Source organism: Euprymna scolopes, chromosome 6 (assembly GCF_053919585.1).
Source record: "Euprymna scolopes isolate OS-2025 chromosome 6, ASM5391958v1, whole genome shotgun sequence".
In the NCBI taxonomy this organism is placed as follows: domain Eukaryota; kingdom Metazoa; phylum Mollusca; class Cephalopoda; order Sepiida; family Sepiolidae; genus Euprymna; species Euprymna scolopes.
Window position 1 is genome coordinate 99,099,092 of NC_136487.1, and position 23,051 is coordinate 99,122,142.

At 33.8% G+C, this 23,051-nt stretch overlaps 1 protein-coding gene across 7 annotated transcripts in view; it reads left to right on the forward strand.

Moving 5' to 3' along the window:
* The window catches only part of LOC145277818 (protein shifted-like), a 593,688-nt gene that overhangs the window by 566,750 nt on the left and 3,887 nt on the right, over positions 1-23,051 (forward strand). For all 7 annotated transcript variants that reach the window (XM_080129712.1, XM_080129714.1, XM_080129710.1 and 4 more), the window contains one exon: positions 21,740-21,844. In XM_080129712.1, coding sequence (XP_079985838.1) covers positions 21,740-21,844 — 105 coding nt within the window. The remainder of the gene's footprint in view (positions 1-21,739; positions 21,845-23,051) is intronic.

Genomic DNA, 23,051 nt, shown 5'->3' on the forward strand with positions numbered 1-23,051 from the left:
ATATAAACTGCAATAGAACATTATGGAAATACATGAACAAAGAACAGAGAGATATATAAATTAGCATTGAAGAAATATAAGCGAGTATTCTCATTTTATCCCGTGATATTTGGGTTGTCCATATTACGTCTATTCTTCAGAATAAATTATCTCTAATATTTCTTCTTACCTAATGATAACATTTTAATGCAATAACATTTCATTTAAAAGATATAAATAGATAATAAAGAAAATGACAACAGCTTAAAGAAAATATTTATGAAATATTAACGGTGTAATAATAAACTATATAATAATAGATTATGTAAATAAACATGAAAACGCCTACCGGACAAGATGCAAATAATATTATTAAATATTGTTAAATGGATAGCAATGAATATTTTAATATAAACAAACCTATATTATAATTAATCATTAAAAGATTATGTATATTTTTGAATATCCTCTCTTATTAGATATTATTTTATGGAAGTTAGTGTTATTTTCCTCTATAACATTGCATCAAGGTCAAAAAAGTATAAATACTGAATTCAACAAAATAATTTTAAGCCAAACACACCACGTACGGCGATGATCCGTAAAGATCGAAAACGCTCACGACGCAAACACGTAGTTATTTCTATAACCAGAACCAAAACTTGACTTGAAAGAATTGGCTACAACTTTAAAAAAATATAAAGTGGGCCTTGTGTGTGTGTATGTGTGTGTGTGTGTGTGTGTGTGTGTGTGTGTGTGCGTGTGCGTGCGTGTGTGTGTGTGTGGAGATAGAGACGTGAGGGAGGTATGTGTGTTTGAAACAAAGATATATATATATCTTTGTTTCAAACATACATATTCCTCTCACATCTCTCTCTCAACACACACATACACACATACACATACACACACACATACACACACAAGTACCACTACATATATATATATATATATATATATATATATATATATATATATATATATATATATATATATAAATTAATAGACTAATGAAAGAAGATAAAAGTGGTCGAAATTGCATCAATTTAAGTGGTTTCTGTGGATCCAAGAGAAGATAATGTTTGAACATCTGATTAAAAATGTGTGAAATCTCCAGGAGAAATAGTCGCACAAGACTGACCCTCATTTGCTCGGGCTAATTGATGGACTGGCTAAAAGTGTGTTACATTTTGCTTATTTAGTTTTGCTTGTATTTTTTTTCTTTTGACAAACTTTTAATGCTAATCAACTCAAGACTTACCCTCAGCTGTTTAAAATGTCATCGTTCAAAATGATAGAACAAAACACAAACATGTCGCCACAACTCCACCCGTTTGAGTTTAAAAGAATACTTCCTTTGTTTCGAATGTGCTCTCCCTCTCTCTTTCTCTTTCTCCCTCTCTCTCTCTCTCTCCCTCTGACTCTCTCTCTCTCTCTCAAGTTAAACATTTTTTCAAAATATCTACTTTGTCTCCTTTTCCTTCGCAATGATTTACTTTTCGTTCTTTTCCTCTCATAGTCTTTTTTCATTTTAAAAAATTTTTCTATTGACTTCTCACTTCTTGCCATTTTATTCTGATCTCGTTCTCTCTCTCTCTCTCTCTCTCTCTCTCTCTCTCTCTCTCGTTGTATTCTTCCTTCCCGCTATGTAATCCTGGCAGAATGTTTGAGACACTGACTGTGCGTTTATTGTTTTTTATTCAAGTGTCATTACAATTCTTTTGAATGTATGCACAACAGGTGCCTTTCGGTGGTCATTGCATGTGTTGTATTATGGGTCATTAGAGGTTAATTGTTTTGCGATTCGTAAACCAAATTGAAAAAACTATAACTGTATGGTATTATGATTTATTCGTCAGAAAACTGAAGAGATAATGATTTTATATTTCAAATTTAGCATATTATTTTATTGCTTGGTTGCTTAGATTTGTCCCTGGATTTTGAGCTCCTATTAATTTGTTGAATTAATGATAAATGAATTTGTTCGCTGACTATATTGAATACATTCGTGAAGTTCACAAAAAAAAGAGTGAGATAATATCAATATCTATATCTATATTTATCTACCTATATATATATATATATATATATATATATATATATATATATATATATATATATATAGGACAACAAGAGTATGAAATGAAGACACAAAACTATATATTGGTAGATATTGAATGGATCATTTATTTAATAGTGGAATACATGCAAAATTTGGGGGATAGAAGGGACTCTTTATGCCAGGGCATTTCGAAGCTACACACACACACACACACACACACACACACACATATATATATATATATATATATATATATATATATATATATATATGTGCGTGTGTGTATGTGTGTGTGTTTGTGTGCATATATATGTATGTATATATTGTATATGTAGTTATTATTATTATTATTATTATTATTATTATTATTATTATTATTATTATTATTATTATTATTATATAATTCTGGGTCCGGTGTTGCCCCAATGTCAATTACAAATAATCCATACCGTGGGACCCAGAAGAAACATCTGGGTGTTATGATCGGAAGGTGCTCCTTCGGTGACCAACATAGGGGACCTGGTCGTCATCCTGCGAATGTTGGCCAACTTTCTAATTTTAGAAACTCAAATAACATACCTTACCTGCGCTGAACAGGTACATATAACCTCTAACTTCAGAGAACAAAATAAAGCCGTACAAACACAGCACAGTCATGATAACCATCAAAATAGAAAAGAAACGAAGAAAGAAATGGACAACAAAAGAGAATAGACTGGCAATGGAATGCTATTATAGACGTCATCCTAAATAGAGAGATGGAGGTTATCGGAAACGAATGAAAGAACTATTGGACCTGTCCAGTGATTACCATGCGACAGAACAAAGAATTGCAGACCAAGCAAGACTGATGCCCAAGAAAGATTGGCTCTCTAAACTAGAACTAACAGAAATTCAGCGAAAAATTAATGATGAAATTGAACAAAAAGCATCCCCAATTGAACTGCACGTAGAAAAATCCCACAAGTTGAAGTAAAACCGAACTCCACAAACGTGGAAATCAAGAACAGTGAAAAAAGCTAACAGATAATGAAGCAGACGAAATAAATAAAATAATAAAGTTTATGAACGAGGAAAAATAAAGCTCTCATCGTTAATGAACCAAGAGCAGAAGAAATTAAAAACAGAAACAGAGAAGGTTAACAAGCTCCTCCCACACATCACAACAGATATAATCACAGACTTAAACAACTCATTTACGCAGGCGCCAAAATGGTAAGTATGAATCTCAAATCAGAAAAACAACCGAGGACAAATGGACCGACAAAACCTGAATGGGAAATAAGACTAGAAACTCAAATACACAAACATAAAAAAGAAACCAAAATGATCAACAGGAAGAAAGCAACGTGGAGATGACGGAATATTGGAAATGTAACTAGCAGGGAGAGGCTAAACAAGAAACATGAAGAACTGGACCAAAAATAAAAGCAAAAGAAGCGAGATTGAGACGATATAGATATAAATCTGAACAATGCAAACAAAACAGAACATTTGAAACTAATGAAAGCCCCTTTCTACCAAAATATGAACGGAGGAAAAACAAAAACGGAACAACCAAATCCGACAGAAACAAAACTCTACTGGAGTAACATATGGGAAGAACGAGGAGATCGCAATAGAAATGCCGAATGGCTGAAAGACATGAAAGAAGAGTTACAACAAATAGAAGGAAAAGTGAATGAAATCAGCAAGGAAACCCTAAAGAAAACCATAGGAAAAATGACAAACTGGAGAGCACCAGGGCACGACGAGATACATGCATACTGGTTCAAAAAATTCACAATCTTACACGAAAGGCTCGCCCAAAACCTGAGAAGATGTATGCAGGAAGCAAGCGTGCCAAACTGGATGACAAAAGGTAGAACTACTACAGAAAGGCACAGAGAAAAGAACCGTCTCTGGCAATTATAGATCCATCACGTGCTTACCAACTATGTGGAAGATATTGACAGCACAACTGAGGGAACAAAGCTACCACTCACTGAATAATCGTGGACTCATCTCCAAGGAACAGCGAAAGGATGCCAAAAAGGAAAAAAGGGAACACATGATCTGCTATATATAGATCAAAGGATCCTAAAGGAGGTAAAAAGAAGAAGAAAGAATTTAGCCATGGCATGGATTGACTACAAAAAAAAAACGTACGACAGGATCCCCCCAAGCATGGATGATAGAATGCCTAAAAATATATAAAATACCAAGCAGGATCACCAGCATAATAGAAAATGCAATGAAAACATAGAAACTGGAATTGACAGTTGATGGACAACACATAACAGAAACGAACATACAAAGACGCATCTTCCAAGGGGACTCACTATCGCCATTACTGTTCATCATAGCAATGATGCCCCTGAATAGTATTCTGAGAAAGTGGCAAGCCGGATACAAGTTCCCCAATACAGAGGAAAAAATGAACCACCAGATTTACATGGATGATTTGAAACTTTTTGCAAGGACCGAACATGAGCTACACTCTAATTAACACTACCAGGATCTTCAGCCAAGATATCCAAATGGAATTTGGAATGGAAAAGTTCGCACTGCTAGTTATAAGAGAGAGAAAACTGGAAACGACAGAAGGAATGAAATTACCCAACCAAACAGAAATGAGGGCACTAGGGAAACAAGACGACTATAAATACTTGGCCATTCTGGAAGTGGACACCATCAAAGCAACAGAAATGAAAGAGAAAATTGGAAAGGAATACCTCAGGAGAACAAGAAAACTCCTGGAAACGAAATTATATAGCAGAAACTTAATAAAAGGTATAAATACATGGGCAGTATCACTAGTGAGGTACTCTGGACCGTTTATAGGGTGGACCAAAGAAGAACTGAGACAACTCGATCAAAAAAACAGGAAACTCATGACCATGCATAATGCACTACACCCAAAGGACGATATTGACAGACGCTACGTGAAAAGGAAAGAGGACTGGTCTGCATAGAACACTGTGTGAATGACATAAAAAAACTAGAAAAATACATAATGCAAAACACTGAAAGGATAATTAAGGCAGCGCGAGACACTGAAAAAAAAGAAAACAAAGAGACAAATGACAAAACGAGAAAAGAAAAATGGGAAGAGAAACAACTCCACGGAAGATTCATAAGAATGACTAAAGAGAATAACGAAAACACATGGACAAAGGACATATAAATCGAGAAATGGAATCTCTAATAACTGCAGCACAAGATAACTCGATAAAAAACAACCATATCAAAGCAAAGACCGATAAAACACAAGAAAACAGCAAATGCAGACTCTGTGGAAAAGAGACGAACAAAACGATAGACCATGTAGTAAGTGAATACTGCAAACTGGCCCAAAAGGGATACAAAAACAGGCACGTCCGAGTGGGGAGGACGGTGCACTGAAAACTGTGCAAACAGCTACATTTTGAACGTACAGACGAATGGTACACGCATAAACCCACAACAGCACTCGAAAACGAGAACCACAAAATCCTATGGGACATGGACATACAAACGGACAAACCCATCCAAGCAAGAAGGCCAGATGTCGTAATAATTAACAAGAAAGAAAATGCTGTCATATCATAGACTTTGCTGTTCCAGCTGACCACAGAGTGACTATGAATGAAAAGGAGAAACGGAGCAAATACATCGAGCTAGCCAGAGAGTTAAAAGGGATTTGGATGATGAAGAAAATCAAAATAGTACCGATAATAGTAGGAACACTAGGAACAATTCGAAAAACTCCAAAAAAAAGAATGGGAGGAATTGGAATAAGAGGAATAGCTGCAAAAATACAGCGACTAACGATAATAAAAACTGCTGAAATATTAAGGAAAACCCTTGAATGCGGAGAATAATACAAGTATACAATATAATGAAGAAGTGTTACTGGGAATTAAGAACATTGAAGCTGCATATCTACAAGTGCTACACTCCCATCACGCACCCCCTCCCATTACTCATCACCGCCCCCTCCAAAAGTATTACCAAAGTACTAGGTTACGTACTGCTAATTATATACTATGTTTTTGTGTTTTTCTTATCGTAGCCCAAAATAGATCAAGTAACTCTTTTTTCTTTTGCATTTTGCCCTTTTTCGCTGCCATGTCACTCTCTGCCCCTTGTCTCTCTAATACCCTTTTCTGGCTCTCTTATGTATCTCCTATATTTTTTTTCACATTTCTTGATGTTTCTGTTTTCACAGCGTGTCAATTCAGAGTTAATTTCGTCGAAACCAACTGATTAGCAAGACTACAGATTTCCTTTATTCCTTAACTTTATCCATAGTTAAATGAGGGGTGTGTTAATGAGTAAGCGAGTCCGATACCCGCAATTGGACTCGAATCGCCACTTCCACCCAACTGCCCCTCGCTTTATCAGAAAATTGAACGGCTTTATCAGAAAAATAAGTCACTTAAAAGTTTCGCAAATCATTGATTCTGACGTATTTATCTAAGCCAATGGATAAAAAATTAATGTCAACTTTCAAAGTAAAGCCGCCCCTTTACCTGTGCAGGTAACGCACTTTACCTGTGCAGGTAACAACACACTTTACCTGTGCAGGTAACACACTTTACCTGTGCAGGTAACACACTTTAGCTGTGCAGGTAACAACACACTTTACCTGTGCAGGTAACAACACACTTTACCTGTGCAGGTAACACACTTTACCTGTGCAGGTAACAACACACTTTACCTGTGCAAGTAACAACACACTTTACCTGTGCAGGTAACCCACTTTACCTGTGCAGGTAACGCACTTTACCTGCGCAAGTAACAACACACTTTACCTGTGCAGGTAACACACCTTAACTGTGCAGGTAACGCACTTTACCTGTGCAGGTAACAACACACTAATAAGAACACGAAAAGCTTTCCTCTTTTCATTTAGTATTTGCACGTAAAATTATAAGCAAAAGATAAAGGTTTTATTTTTGAAAGAGAGATAGTGAGTGTGATATATATCTATATAATAAAGTTCAACGTCTGTGTGCGTGTCTGTCTGGACAAGGATAAGCTTCTATATGGCTTAATATTATACTAAACTGGCCACATATAAGAGGAAACAATGACCTGGAATAGGTATGATAAAATCACCTCCATTAACGAGGGCGGGGCCCCAAAGAGGAAAACCTATGCATGCTCACACTGTCTAACGTAGAGGTGCCAAATTTGGCACGATACCCTACCATCTGGATGGGGGTGATGGGTTACACTGCTTACCCCAACCAACGAGGATACAGCCCAACGAGGAGTCACTGGAAACTCTGTGCACGCTCACACCGTTTGATGTACACTCATAGTCCTACCAAATATAGCAAGGATAATAAACAAAGAGTAGGGAAAAATTTAGACAGATTGCACTCATCAACGGGATGGAGGTCACAGAGATGTCACTTATAAATGGGAACGCTGTACACGCTCACACTGTTTGAGGTAGAGCTACCGATCTGGTCACCCCACCATGGGAAATGAAAGGTTTTACAGATTACATCGCCCACTCATACCAACGTAGGTGCCATGAGTGATCATTTATAATGGGGAACCCTAATTAGATAAACATGCTCAATACTGCGCCTCTTATTCGTTTGAAGGGGTTGCTTTAGTTTTGATACCTTTCATACTTTTATAAATCAGTCCAAGTTTTGATGATTTTTTAAATCCAGCCAAAGACGGGTACTTCCGCTAGTATATATATATGTGTGTGTGTGTGTGTGTGTGTGTGTGTGTGTGCGTGCGCGCGTGTGTATGTGTGTGTGTGAGAGAGAGAGAGAGAGGGGAGAAATATATATATATAGAGAGAGATTTTGAAAGAAAGACAGAAGAAAGCTTGTACCGGTCGATGATATAGAGCTTCAGCAATCAGTTGGACAAAAACAGTTTTATTTCAGAACCGTTTCACTGCATAATAACTGCGCTAATTGTTCTGTTCAGGTCCGGGTGGTCTACCTTATCAGACCTATCGTTCTCGCTCCGGAAAGCAGTTAGTTTCTAGCTTACTGCGTGAGGCATCTTATAACGAGGAATTTTGACAGGGCTGCTTAGGCATTTTAAAGGAGCAAATACACCTTCCGGTTTTGGGCCACATTTTCCTGTGATGGAAGGAAAGTAAATCCAGAGTGAGGTAGATAAAAGGAAAGGGGTATGGGGTATTGTCACGTTTATATTTTGAAAGTCGAATCCTGATGTATGACTTTCGATTGAAAAACAAACTATTCTACTTGCATTCGTTCGTCGATCTTTGAGTCTTTTTCCCCTTCCTGGCATTATTGATACATGATATCGACTCTGACTGAACTGACAGGAAAATAATATTTTCGGCGTGTGTAAGCGAGTTGATCAGGTGCCGTTTTTACCCGGATATATGTCTACATCTACATCTATTTATATGGCGCGCGTGTTCATGACAAACCTACATATATATATTATTAGATAGGTCGGTAGGTAAGTAGGTCGGTCGATCGGTCGGTTTCCGCGCACAAATATTGTTATAGAAAGAAAAAGAGTTGATGGAGAAATGTGACAAGGGGAAAGGCGGATGAGAATGTGACGGAAGGTAATAAGGCGTCGCCCATCCATTTATGCGCCCGTCGACGCTACAAACACATAAGAGAAGGAAATCATTTTGAGCTTATTTTCTGGGAAGAAGTTTGGGGTGCGTTAATGAGAAACAGGTGTCCTCACCTCGTACGACGGCCGCCCCTCTCCCCCACGTGTTGTTATTGGATGTGCTGCCACCCGCTGCCCAGCCTAGCAAATGGTGCGTTGACTTCAAAGGCTCCAGTAAACAAAAGCAAAACAAAAACAAGACTGAAAAATAACGTAGAGACGGTGAACAAAAACGAGACTGATGTGACCAGATGGTAGAGTATTGGATGGGAGGCCGCAAAGTCTACGATTTAACGAAACTGACGGACTACAATCTCATCAGGAAGCAGAGAAATTGGTATTCGTTTTATAAAGGAAAACAAAACATGTTTTACTAATGGAAATATTGAATGCGGTTTGTGTGATTAAAAAAACACATGTTTCCATAAATAGTGTGGCATCTTCACAAAGAAATAACACACATTTATCAAAGTTAAAAAACGAAAACAATTAAAAAGTGTTTCTGGTTTGGTAGAATCAAGCTGAGTTTAAATGAAGAATGAAATCTCTTGTATACAAAAGGAAAAAAAAATTATTATTATTATTATTATTATTATTATTATTATTATTATTATTGTTGTTGTTGTTGTTATTATTATATTATTATTACTGTTATTATTATTATTGTTATTTTTATTGTTATTATTATATTATCATTATATTATTATTGTTATTATTATTATATTATTATTATTGCTATTATTATATTATTAGTAGTAGTATTGTTATTATTATTATTGCTATTATTATATTATTATATGATAATTATTGTTATTATTATTATTGTTATTATTATTATAGTATTAGTGTTATTATTATTGCTATTATTATTATTATTGCTATTATTATTATTATTATTATTGTTATTATTATTATAATATTATTATTATTGTTATTATTATATTATTATTATTGTTGTTATTATTATTATTGTTATTATTATATTATTATTATATTATTATTGTTATTATTATAATTGTTGTTATTATTCTTATGAAACAAAAAAAATAAATTATTATTATTATCTTCATTATTAACTAACTGAAATTATTATTATTATTATTATTGTTATTATTATATTATTATTATCATTGTTATTATTATATTATTATTATTATTATTATTATTGTTATTATTATTTTCGTTATTACTATTGTTGTTGTTATTATTATTGTTATTATTATATTATTATTGTTATTATTATAATTGTTATTATTATTATTATTATAAAAGAAAAAACGAAATTATTATTATTATCTTCATTATTATTATTATCAATATTATTATTATTTTTTTGTTGTTGCTATTATTAGTATTATTGATATTATGTTAATATTATTATTTTTGTTGTTGCTATGATAATTATTATTATTGTTGTTATTGTTAGTGATATTATGTTAATATTATTATTGTTGTTTTTATTATAATTACTTTGGATATTGTTATTATTATTTTATTATTTTATTTTATTATTGTTCTATTATTGTTATTATTATTGTATATATTATTATTGATAGTGTTAGTATTATTGTTATTATTATTGATATTGTTATTTTATTATTATTAACATTAATATTGTTTTATAATTATTGCTGCTGTTGTTATTATTGTTTTTATTATTGTTGTTGTTATTGTTTTTTTAATTATTTTTAATATAGATATTGTTATTATTATTGTAATTATTATTGTTGTCATTATACTTGTTATTATTGTTTTTGTTATTGGAATTATTATTGTTATTGTAGTCATTATTATTATTATTATTATTATTATTATTATAAATTCATTTAAAATTTTAATTAATGGTTACACAAGGAATTGTTTTACACGTGTTCGGATGTTTTATGTTTCTGTTTTTGTGTACATTTTTTCCGGCCAAAAGCGACAACAGTGGCGGAGTTTAAAAAATAGCAAACGAAACAAGTAAAAGTTTCTAACCGAAATTTTAATTTGAACGTGAAATTCATGGTTAAATAAGGAATTCTCTTACACATGTTCGGATGTTTCCTGTTTCTGTTTTTTTTGTGTACATTTTCCGGTCGTCAGCAACATCAGCGGCGGAGGTGTAAAAAAATAGCAGAGGGGAAAAAAAGAAGCATTTCTAACTGAAATTAGAATTTAATACTTGAATTCACGGTTAAACGAGGAATTGTCTTTCACATGTTTGGATGTTTTATGTTTCTGCTTTTGTGTACATTTTTCTGGCAAAGAACAACATCTGCAGAGAAGTTAAAAAAACGAACAAAGTAAGCTTTTCCAACTGAAATTATTATTATTATTATTATTATTATTATTATTATTATTATTATTATTATTATTATTATTATTATTATTGTTCTTCTACTTATTATTATTATTTTTATTGATATCATTATCATTATTATTATCATTATTATCATTATCATCATCATTATTATTATTATTATTATTATTATTATTATTATTTAAAAAAATACTTTATTATCACTAATATTAATAGTAGTAGTAGTTGTGGTGGTGGTGGTGGTGGTGGTGGTGGTAGTAGTGGTGGTATGTTTTTATTATTACTGTAGCTGTAATGGTAGGTGTTGTTGTTTTTGCTGTCATTGCTATTGCTGTTTTTGCTGTTAATATTATTACTACCGATATTAGTGTTGCTATTATCATTGTAGATTTTATTTCTATTGCTGTTGGTAGTGGTAATGGGAATAGTGGTGGTGATGGAGAAAAAAGGTCGGGATGGGATCTTTGACCTTGGTGGAGAACCCTCCTAGAGATAATGTCTCGATAAAACTATCGGTGGTGGTGTAACCTTAAATTCACTAACCCCATTTATGGGAAAATTCAAGTCAAAATATTGAAAATAACGACGTGAATGAGGCTAGAACATCTTGTGATGGTCTCACGTCAGGTAGGTGTCCCACTGGTCAACAGGGTGTGTCCTGTCGTCATCATACAACTGTTCGAAATTCTGAGGATGTGGCTGGATATAGGGGGAGTGAGAATTGCCAGAGAGGGTCCCAAGACACGAAGGGAGTTGGAACAGGAAATGTAAAAAAAAAAAAAACGTGGACGGATGAGGAAAGAAGAGTACAGTGGGAATGCTTTGTAAGAAGTGGAAGTACCAAATCTGGTGGATATATCCGAAAAGTGAAGGAAGAATGGGAATCGAGAGGAGAAGAGCTAGAAGTGTCGCGAGTTTGGTATCCCAGTTAAAACAAATTAAATATAACAACCTACTTTCAGTGATTGCAAGAGAAGAGATTGAATGGATTGTTAGGAATGAAATGAATAACGAAAGTAAAATTGATGAAACTAGCTCTGATGAAAGAACTGTGAGAGTGGAAGTGCAGAAGGGAAATGTAAGCAATGATGGACAACTGAGGAGGTATGGAATCCTATGGTTAGGGGAAGTAATGAGAAAACGTTTGAAGAATCTAAGGCAGATGAGATCATTGACTTTGAGACAATGGAGCCAGTGAAAGGAGCAGATGTATGGAGAAGTGGTGATGAAGTCCGAACTGACTTCTGTAGAAAAAGAAGTACTTCAGAAGTTAAGAGAGGTTCTTCTTAGAGACGACATCATAGAGATTCCAAGTATGAAAAGTAGTGATAGGCGGAAGGTGAAAAACGAGGTAAAAATGATTCAAGGAGTAATTCACAACATCATAAGAAAGAACATATCGATTACGGAACTTAACAGGCTTCTGCATGCAGCATCATACGTTATTGCAAATCGTCTTGGCTTATTACAGAAGAAAAGGGGAGAAATGAAGGATAAAAGAACACACTGGCAGAGGCGGCTTGAAGAAAGTATTAAACGGTGGCAGAAAGACATTGGTAGAATCGAAGAAATAAGAAAAAGAGTTAAACTAGGACAGAAAGCCAAGGACGAGCTTGAAAAGAGGTATAAATTGATGGAAAAGGGAACGATGAACGTTCTAATAATGAACAATGAACAATAACAAGACCAAGGACCACACTGGCGGTATGAAAATTAAGAACTTTGTTGGAAAAAGTGTTGCATTTCGGCAGAACAATCTTTTCTGGAACAATCAGTCTCAGCTGTATAAAAAATTAAATGGTAGTAAACAGGCGGGAAATAACAACACTCCAAATGCAAAACATGCAAGGAAGTTCTGGAATGGGATTTGGTCTGTCGAAGGGCGATATAATGAGAAGGCTAGCTGGTTGAGAGAGGTCAGAGAAAGGCTATCAGAAATGCAGCAGATGAAGAACGTTGAGATAACCATCGATGACGTTAAGGCTGGCATACGAAGGATGACAAACTGGAAGGCACCTGGTCCAGATGGAGTGATGGGCTTCTGGTTTAAACAGTTTCCATGCCTTTATCCACCTATATCTGCTGCTCTGCAAAGGATTGTAGAGTCGGGAGATGTCTCTGATTGGCTTGTGAAGGGAAGAACAACACTGATGAGGAAAGATCCTGCAAAAGGAACAGATGCCAATAATTATAGACCAGTTACATGTCTGCCATTGATGTGGAAACTGTTGACTAGAATATTTGCGGAGAAAATTTATGAACATCTTGAGAGTAATGGTGTTTTTCCTGACGAACGAAAGGGGTGACAGAAAGGTTCGAGAGGTACTAAAGAGCAAGTACTAATTGATAAAGCAATAATGTAGGATGCGAAGAAGAAGAAGAAGAAGAAGAGGAATCTGAGCGTAGCAAGGATCTATTACAGAAAGGCTTATGACATGGTTTCTCATTCATGGATACATGAAACACTATTGATGATGAAGGTTGCTGAGAATGTGGTAGGGCCTTTGGATACAAGTATGGCTCAATGGAAAATGGTGCTGACAGCAAACAGAGAGGAGATGGCGCAGTTTGGCATTAAACGTGGAATATTTCAAGGAGATTCGTTATCGCCACTTCTTTTTATAATGATAATGAGGCAACTGAGCATCCTCTTGAAGAGAGAAAAACTGGGGTATAACTTTGGATCTGGTGACAGACGCCTCAACCATCTACTGTTTATGGATGATTTGAAAATATTCGGAAGAAATGAAAAGGAAATAGAGAGACTGGTAGAACTCCATTGGGATGGAGTTTAGGATTGCTAAATGTGCGGTGTTGGTGATGAAAAGAGGAGTAAAGGTTCATTCGAATGGAATAGTGCTGCCAAATGGAGAAATCATGAAAGATATAGAAGATACAGGATAGAAGTATTTGTGAGTGCTTGTGGGTGCTACACCCACAAGCACTCACAAATACTTCTCACAAATACTGACATCATGAACAGAGAAATGAAGGAAAAAGTCAGGGAGGAGTATCTTAGAAGAGTGAAACTAATTGCAAAGTCGAAAGTGTATGGAGGAAACCTAATGAAAGCAGTAAATGCATGGGCAGTCAGTGTTTTGAGATACAGTGCGGGAATTTTAGAACGGTCTGACAAGGATTTGCATGCCATGGATATCAAAACAAGAAAAGTTTTAGCAATATTTGGTATATTTCACATTCGAAGTAGTGTAGCAAGGCTGTATCAAAATGGTGGGAGAGGATTGAAAAGTGTAAAAGATTGTGTTAGAACCAAGGAGATGTTGTTGACGGAGCATGTGGTTAGAAGTGAGGAGTGGATGCTTAAAGTTGTGGCCAATGAAGTGGAGGTATGTGAGATCAAGGCTGATTATGTGAAACGTATGAATAGAGAAAGGGCAGAGGAACTGGCTAGGAAGTAAATGCATGGAAGGTTCTTCCAGGATATAGCAGAAGTGGCTGATGAAAGATCATGGCAAAGGTTTAGAGCTGGGTATCTTGGTAGGAGTACTGAAGCTTTTGTTTTTGCAGCACAAGAGCAGGCATTAGGAACACTATTGTTCAAAAAAGTGGTTCTAGGAGAGGAAGTTGCTGCAGCATGCCGGATTTATGGTAAGACCTCAGAGTCAATTGCGCACCTTGAAGCAGGGTGTAATGGACTGGCCCAGAGAGAGTACCGCAAAAGACACGATCGTACGGGGCACTAAATATATTGGGAGATGTGTAAGAGGGTTGGGTTGAAGCGTGCTGGAAAATAGTTTGAGGAGGTGCCTGATGAAGTGAGAACAAGTGGGGATTGCGATGTAGAGGTATGGTGGGACAAAAGTGTCATAACAACCAAGCAATTGGAACATAATCGTCTGGATTTGATCGTCATTGAAAAGGTCTCAAAAACCTGGCAGGTTGTAGACTTTTCAGTACCCTGGAACAGGAATGTGAGAGAGAAGGAGAATGAGAAGTGGAGCAATTATGCTCCATTGGCCTTGGAGATAAGGCGTATACTCGGGGTTAAAACACAAATAATCCCCGTCGTATTTGGTAAACTAGGAGTAGTATCAAGTCGTCTGGAAGGACAATTAAAAAAAACTACAAATCCCCGATGTTTTAGGTGGCCTTCAAACCTCTGCAGTTATAGGTACCACCAACATCCTTAGGAAAACCCTGGATCTTTGAAGCTCCTGGTTTGAAGCCGGGATTAAGGGAAATCCTCTGGAAATTAATCCCATCCCTTTCCAGAGAGACATTCATAAACGAAATCAGAATTATTATTATAAAAAGAAGATATTAGTACCTCTCTTGAAAAGTATTACTTAAAATGATACCAACGTAAATAGATGATGGAAAGTTAGGTAACAATTACGTTCCATTTCATATGTCGAATGAAAATAAATGATTATATGATTGAAAAATGTGTTTATGCATATTGGATTCATTCTCCGTGATGAGAAGGCTTGAAAACGCACTTAAAATAACCAGCAAGCTAAAAGCATAAATTGAACACAATAATAAAGGACTGCTCTCCAGCTGACAATAATATTTAATTTTTAAGTGCAATATTATCCAAATACCTGTCGAGGCGTCCTCTTAAATAAAAAACTTTTTGCTCATTTCACTCATCGTTTCCAATCCTCTCATGATGCTGTTTATCGTCCAATTGACAATCGCATTGACCCTTATCCTCGAGTGACATTTCGACCTTGATAATTGGTTAGTCATCAGTACATAAAACAGATAGTTCACATGTGGTTGACTTTTTACATCTGTTTCACTAGAAATGTTATGTGATATTAGTTACTTTCGTAAACATGTAATTAATTGATTCGTACAACTTGAATGCCTACCAGACACTGTCCTCGAGTGTCTAAGGTCTCTCTGTACAGGGGTTTTCCAAAACAACCAGGCTTGAGGATACTTTTGTTTCAAGTAAATCCCAACTAAATATTCAAGATCACATAGTATTCATGGCGCAAATAAGATGTCCTCGGTATGACTAACCCACATTGGCTTTTGCAAAGAATTAACGGGACAAAGCTAGGTATTTCACCACACTAGAAATATTCTTGTCCTGGAATCTAGTCAAACTAAGAGGCTAAAACGAAAAATAAAATGGTCTTATGGGGTTAGGGGGGGGGAAATAATTTTCCCAACTTCTTTACTAACTCTGTGTTTGAAAAATAAAAAAAAAGAACTTTAATGGAACATTCGAATATCTATTTGTCTAATATAGAGATCAAGTGTTAGTCTCAAGAATGGGACCCCTTTGATTTTTTAGAATTCAACTGAAGTAAAATGAAACAAAGACAAAATAACCAGACAAACCCTGTGTATCACTTTATTGCAGGTCAATTTCTTTTTTCACTTTTGAAATTGCTATGAAACGCAGAGAAGTGAAATTTGGTACACTGGAAGAGCATAACAAGGTGGCTTATTTCTCTATTTTTGTGGAATTTGAACAAACATTTTGAAAGTTGTACTAATTTTTCTATTTTCTGGTAATTAAATTTTAAATAAAAAATATTGACATGTAATAGAGCGATAAACAGGGTTTAATTCCTATTTATTGGTAAAACAAAAAACTTTGCATGAATAAAAGATCCTTCCTATAAGTCTCGATAAAAGCATATTTTAGTAAAATAACGAATGGTTTGATTAGTGGAATACAAAGAAAGGCGACAACACACTTTCCTAAGTAGTCTCGGCAAAGCCTACAATATCATTAACTGAATTTCTGAATTTCGATAATCGAACAACGGCAATGTCTAATTTTCACTCATATTTTCAGAAAATATACAAGGTTTCGAAGCGAAAAGTTTGAAAGGTTTATTGATATTGAATTCTACAGAAATAATGTGAATGGCGTTAATATGCGAGAATTTCATATGTACTTGTTTCTACACCATTTAAGAGTAAGACTCGGAGTCGGTTTTTAATTTTGAGGAAATCCAGTTCATCCAAACAAGCACACGCAGGAGTAAGATAAAAAGTAAATTACTCCTGTCTAAAAGATAAAAAGTAAATTACTCCTGTCCAAAAGATAAAAAGTAAATTACTCCTGTCCAAAAGATAAAAAGTAAATTACTCCTGTCCAAAAGATAAAAAGTAAATTACTCCTGTCCAAAAGATAAAAAGTAAATTACTCCTGTCCAAAAGATAAAATGTAAATTACTCCTGTCCAAAAGATAAAAAGTAAATTACTCCTGCCCAAAAGATAAAAACTAAATTACTCCTGTCCAAAAGATAAAAAGTAAATTACTCCTGTCCAAAAGATAAAAAGTAAATTACTCCTGTCCAAAAGATAAAAAGTAAATTACTCCTGTCCAAAAGATAAAAAGTAAATTACTCCTGTCCAAAAGATAAAAAGTAAATTACTCCTGTCTAAAAGATAAAAAGTAAATTACTCCTGCCCAAAAGATAAAAAGTAAATTACTCCTGTCCAAAAGATAAAAAGTAAATTACTCCTGTCCAAAAGATAAAAAGTAAATTACCCCTGTCCAAAAGATAAAAAGTAAATTACTCCTGTCCAAAAGATAAAAAGTAAATTACTCCTGTCCAAAAGATAAAAAGTAAATTACTCCTGTCCAAAAGATAAAAAGTAAATTACTCCTGTCTAAAAGATAAAAAGTAAATTACTCCTGTCCAAAAGATAAAAAGTAAATTACCCCTGTCCAAAAGATAAAAAGTAAATTACCCCTGTCCAAAAGATAAAAAGTAAATTACTCCTGTCCAAAAGATAAAAAGTAAATTACTCCTGTCCAAAAGATAAAAAGTAAATTACTCCTGTCCAAAAGATTTCAGATCCACTGACTAAGGACAGAAAAGATGAAGTATAAAGAAAAATATTACACTTTGATCATTGTCAAATGTGTATATTTTATTTAAACGTTTAGTCAAAAATATACAGAACATGTTAAGATAACCTAATATATTGCCCTTTAGTTATAAAAATGCATATAAAAATATAAAAATGGGTAAAGTTAAATATGGAATCTTCTCCAGGTGTTCGCGTGTAAGAGAAGAATAAAATCTGAACTTGGTCGTTTCAGAGTTGGCTTATTCGGTTTTTATCCAATCCTGACTAGTGATTCTAATAATTATAAACAACAGATCAAATAAATAAATAAAAATGAAAGGCACTTGAGTATACAGTAAAAAAGGCAGAGTTCAAAGGTCAACAAAATGGTATTTCGACGAAGAGATAACTACCGCACCTTACTCGAAATAGGAGGAATGAGGAAGGGCACCGGTTTGACTAGCAGCGATGGGGGCCGATCAATATGGAAATGGTTGTCCATTAGTGACACCTTAGTAGAACATATGTGGCCCATTAGACGACTTTTAATAAATATTGGAACGAAAAGCGAACGGAATGGGGAAAAGAGACACATTTCTGTTAATGGCAGAATTGTAAATTGACAGTGGGGAGTCATTCCCTCCTGCCTCTTCACCTATCGCCGTCGGTGATCGAGTTTTAGACAGCAATGACTAGGGTAAAAGCTGGATGAGAGTAATAGAGATGAGGGTAGAAATTTGCTTAGTGCAAATATGACTGTTTACAATTATTTCCTTATGTAAGTATTAATACATGTTCATGCACACACACACATACTCACACTAAGACAAACCTCTCTCTCCTTTCTCTCTCTTACACACACACACACACACACACACACACACACACACACACACACACATATATATATATAGAGAGAGAGAGAGAGATAGATAGATAGATAGATATTAGTAATTACAGGAGCGAACAGGCTCATGATTATGAATTTCAAAACTACGGGACGAATATACATTGTGAAACAAGTGCAAGAGTGGTGAAAACAATTGCGCTTAAAGGAACTTCTTCACTCGATAATAAAGTACTATATCAGTGCATTTATCTATGTATACTTTCACTTCGTCAAATATTAGCAAGTAAAACATGTGCTTTTTTATAACGGCCGGACAATGCCATGTTAAATAGTGAGACGAAACGACAAAGAATTTTGCAGGTCAGCCAACCGCCTCAGATTTACCCCGCTGCGTGAAATGGATTCGCAAAGAAATCCCTTTATCAAAAAAACAAAATGCTGCGTATTGTTTTCTTTTAGGTCATCAGAAATGATAAAAAAAACAATTTTTATATTAAACATGATGCCATTCTAATATTTCTTTTAAATAATTAAATAAATAAATAACAATGGCGAATCATAATCTTTTGTCTGTTACTTTTGTACACTAATATATATATATATATATATATATATATATATATATATATATATTCATGTGTGTGCCTCGTATGTATCTATGAAAAAGAATGTTCATTTATAATCATATTCTCCATGAAAACCTTTTCTAAAAGACCAATACGATTTAAGGAATGTAAAATATTATATATATATATATATATATATATATATATATATATATATATATATATATATATATTGTTGTAATGAGATTTGCTTAGTTCCGGTATTATAGGTTGACCGGCATAATGGTGAAAGATTTCGAGAGACCGAGTGTACAATCCTCGGTAGACTAAAAAACATGGTACTTAATTTCTCCTTGCTAAATACTCAGCATTATAAAGTGTGAATCAATAGTAAGCGGAGTAAGTAATATTCCAATACTTATTGATCCGACCATTAATACTTATTGATCCGATGAACAAAATTTAAACCATCTTTCTACATCAAGCCCAAGTAGAAATCAATAAAATAAAGGTCCCGAGCATCTAGTAAAACACACACATACATCGGTGTACTTCAACTTTAATAATGACAAGAATATATAACCACACATCTTCTTATAACAATCATAATTCTAATAAAAAACAAGGAAATTTTCCAACCCCTTTCATTAAAAAACGCAAGTCTAATAAAACTCCTTTCGCAATTAAGTGGGCTATCCTAAGTCTTACACGCCATGTACTAAGTTATGTCATTTTTGCACATCCGAAGTTATAACAATAGTTACCTCCATCAAAGTAGCAATATAATAAACTCTGAAAGCGAACTAATCTCACATTGCAAATATAAGATCAAATTTATATATTACCAATTTTAAATTACATAACTTTAACATTAATCTCTTAGATACATAATTTCATAAAATTATTGATTTTTTATACACTTTCTCAGCACTACAATCTTTTTATATAGAGATTCTTCTCTTCTCCTTGTTCATCCGGCTTAGCAATTGCAGACTTTGTTGGGATGTATATGCATGCGCGTATATTTGTGTATATGTGTATCTAGGCATTTAGATTTGTGTGTGTGTGTTTATTACATGCTGGTACATACATATGCATGTACATGTGCTTATGTATATGTATGTGTGTGCAGTTTTTAGTTCATGCGTTATAACAGAGTCTGTGGGTCGCTTTATCCTCCATTACATTTTAAAATCCATCATAATTTTAAATACACTTCTCAACTTATTAGATAGATACATATTTATAATAAGGTCACAGCCCCTAAGTTAAAAGCAATCTTAATTATGACTACCCATTACATTTAATGATTTGCTTAATTATAAGAGCAACTGGATTCATAATAAAGAATTCCACAAACAAGCTTAGGTGACTGACTTTCTTTTTCAACTTAAAGTGCTCAACAATAAGAACCAAGTTTCATGAAGGGGCTGGTATAATTATTACAATATTTGTTAATACCTAGATACACTAGTGTTTTATCCTTTTGGGAATCATCAGTGCAGGGTGACACGATTACTACCGGCCGGGAAGTACGAACCCGACCAAATATATATATATATATAATATATATATATATATATATTAAAAAGAAATCCAGCAGAGTGCTCAATTTAAAGGAAAATCCAAAAAAATAAGAGCATATTTATATTTTGTATTTTGCGTACAGAAAGTTGTTAGATGAGATAAGTAGATATCCATATCAAGCTCTCTTCAGATGATGAGTATTGGCTGAGGATATCTGAAACGGTCCTACTTATCTCATCTAACAACTTTCTGTACACAAAATACAAAATACAAATATATATATATATATTTATGTATGTATATATATATATATATATATATATATATATATATATATATATATATATATATAGACAGAGAGATAAATAAATATATATATATATAGATAGATAGATAGATAGAAATTAAATAGCTATACATACAAATGTTCTCATATTTCGATCCTTAATCCCAAATGATTGAACTTTTACATTATTTAGTCCCGTCTTCATTTCTTAGCCGTTCCCCATTTCTTAATTGCATTTTGATTCATTTATCAATCTATACCGGTTAACGTGCGCGCACACACACAGACATGAGTAAAATCCGAATATTTTTGTGTGTTTTATGGTACACATTTCGGCAATTACGGCGTACAATCTTTTGAACAAAATAATAATTATTAATCGAAAATGTAAGTGCTGTTCATTCTCATTGGAAAATTGAATTTTGTTTTTATATATACATTTGTTATTACCAGGTGAAGGAGAAGGAAATGCTATGATAGGAATTAGATTTATAGCGGCCAACCTTGCTGAGAAGTTAAGCAGCGAGATTTTTTTTCATTAAATTTAAATGTATCTTGATACGGTTAGCGAAACAGATCACAGTGAAGGAATTCCAAAGGTAAGTTATTCAAGGAAAGTAGTTCTTAGAGTAGGAAAGTATTCTGATGTCTACGGTATCTGTACAGTGAAGAGACGGGATTCTAATGCATATCATGATTATAATGAGCAAGCTTATTGGAACGTGTTTAAAAATGTCATGTTTATTCTTGTACGAACTGACCTCAGACTGTTCCTTTTTTAATCAGGCAAAACAGACGCTGATCGAACACGGCGAAGTCATAAGCAGAAGAAATGGAAACGTAAGAAAAGACCGAACAAGAAACGGAAGCGACGAAAGCGGAAGCGAGCCAGTGAGTATAATCTCGCCCCCTTTTCACATTTAGATACCTTATGTAGCAATTGTTTTTTGACCATACAACATGTACTTAATGATGATATATACACGCCAATGATTGCTATTACACAAGATCAGTTTTTTGTATTTTGTTTAATAAAAACTCACTTAAGGTGAGATAAATAAAAGACGATTTATTGCAAATTTAATTATGCAAATTGATTCAATTTTGTTTTACTTGAACCAATGTAATACAGCGTTAAAAACAGAACGCTATATAAACTACAAATGTACTCCAAAATGATGGTCGATATAAACAAGCCCAAGAAGATAACTAACTTTTATCACTATTAATAATATACTGATTATTGTAAGTTGCTAACTTATGTCCAATACTATTACATTTTAGCTGGTAAAAATAGGAGAATAATACCCTTTCTTTGCTTTTTACTTTTGGAAAATTATTAAAACAACTCTTTTAACACGTAAAATTGTAAAATTTAGAGTTTGCATAAGGTACAGTTAGTTTATCTCAGTCAGTTGTATAAACAATTGCCTTGTTTTGTCCGAAAGTACGATTAACATACTTTAATTATTCTTAATAATTCATGAAATTTCCTGTTTTATTAAATCATATTCATTTGAAATAATGACGAAATTCATTTAAATGTCAACAATATGCATGTTTTTACTTTTATTATGTTGAATAATACAAGTATTGCATCACTTGCAAACAATAAAATCTCTATGTAAAAGTTGTAACTTTTTATACAATCGAATTGTTTTACAATAGAATAAATCATTTACAATAGCTGTTTATCTTTGTCAACATTACCACATTAGACAAGCGTTCAAGATAATAATACAGTGTATAATTGTAACTTGAAACCACCGGAAATAATTGACATTAAATTATCTGTTTGCAATGTTTAAAGTTATATATTTTCTGATGTTGATATTTATCATAAAGAATTGATCAATATAAACATCATTAATATTGATCATAAAGAATTCTAGTACTATATAAGATAATGGCTATGTATATACATAAAAATAGACGAAAACTTAGGAGACAACTAGTCCAGGAGAACCTTTTTTACATGATCATCTCCATCTATCAATAGACTGCGAATTTCGTTGTAATCTGCATGGTAAATTACAGATTCAATGTCTTAGAATTGGCTATTAACTGACGATTGGCAAGCCATTAAAGTATTTTGAAA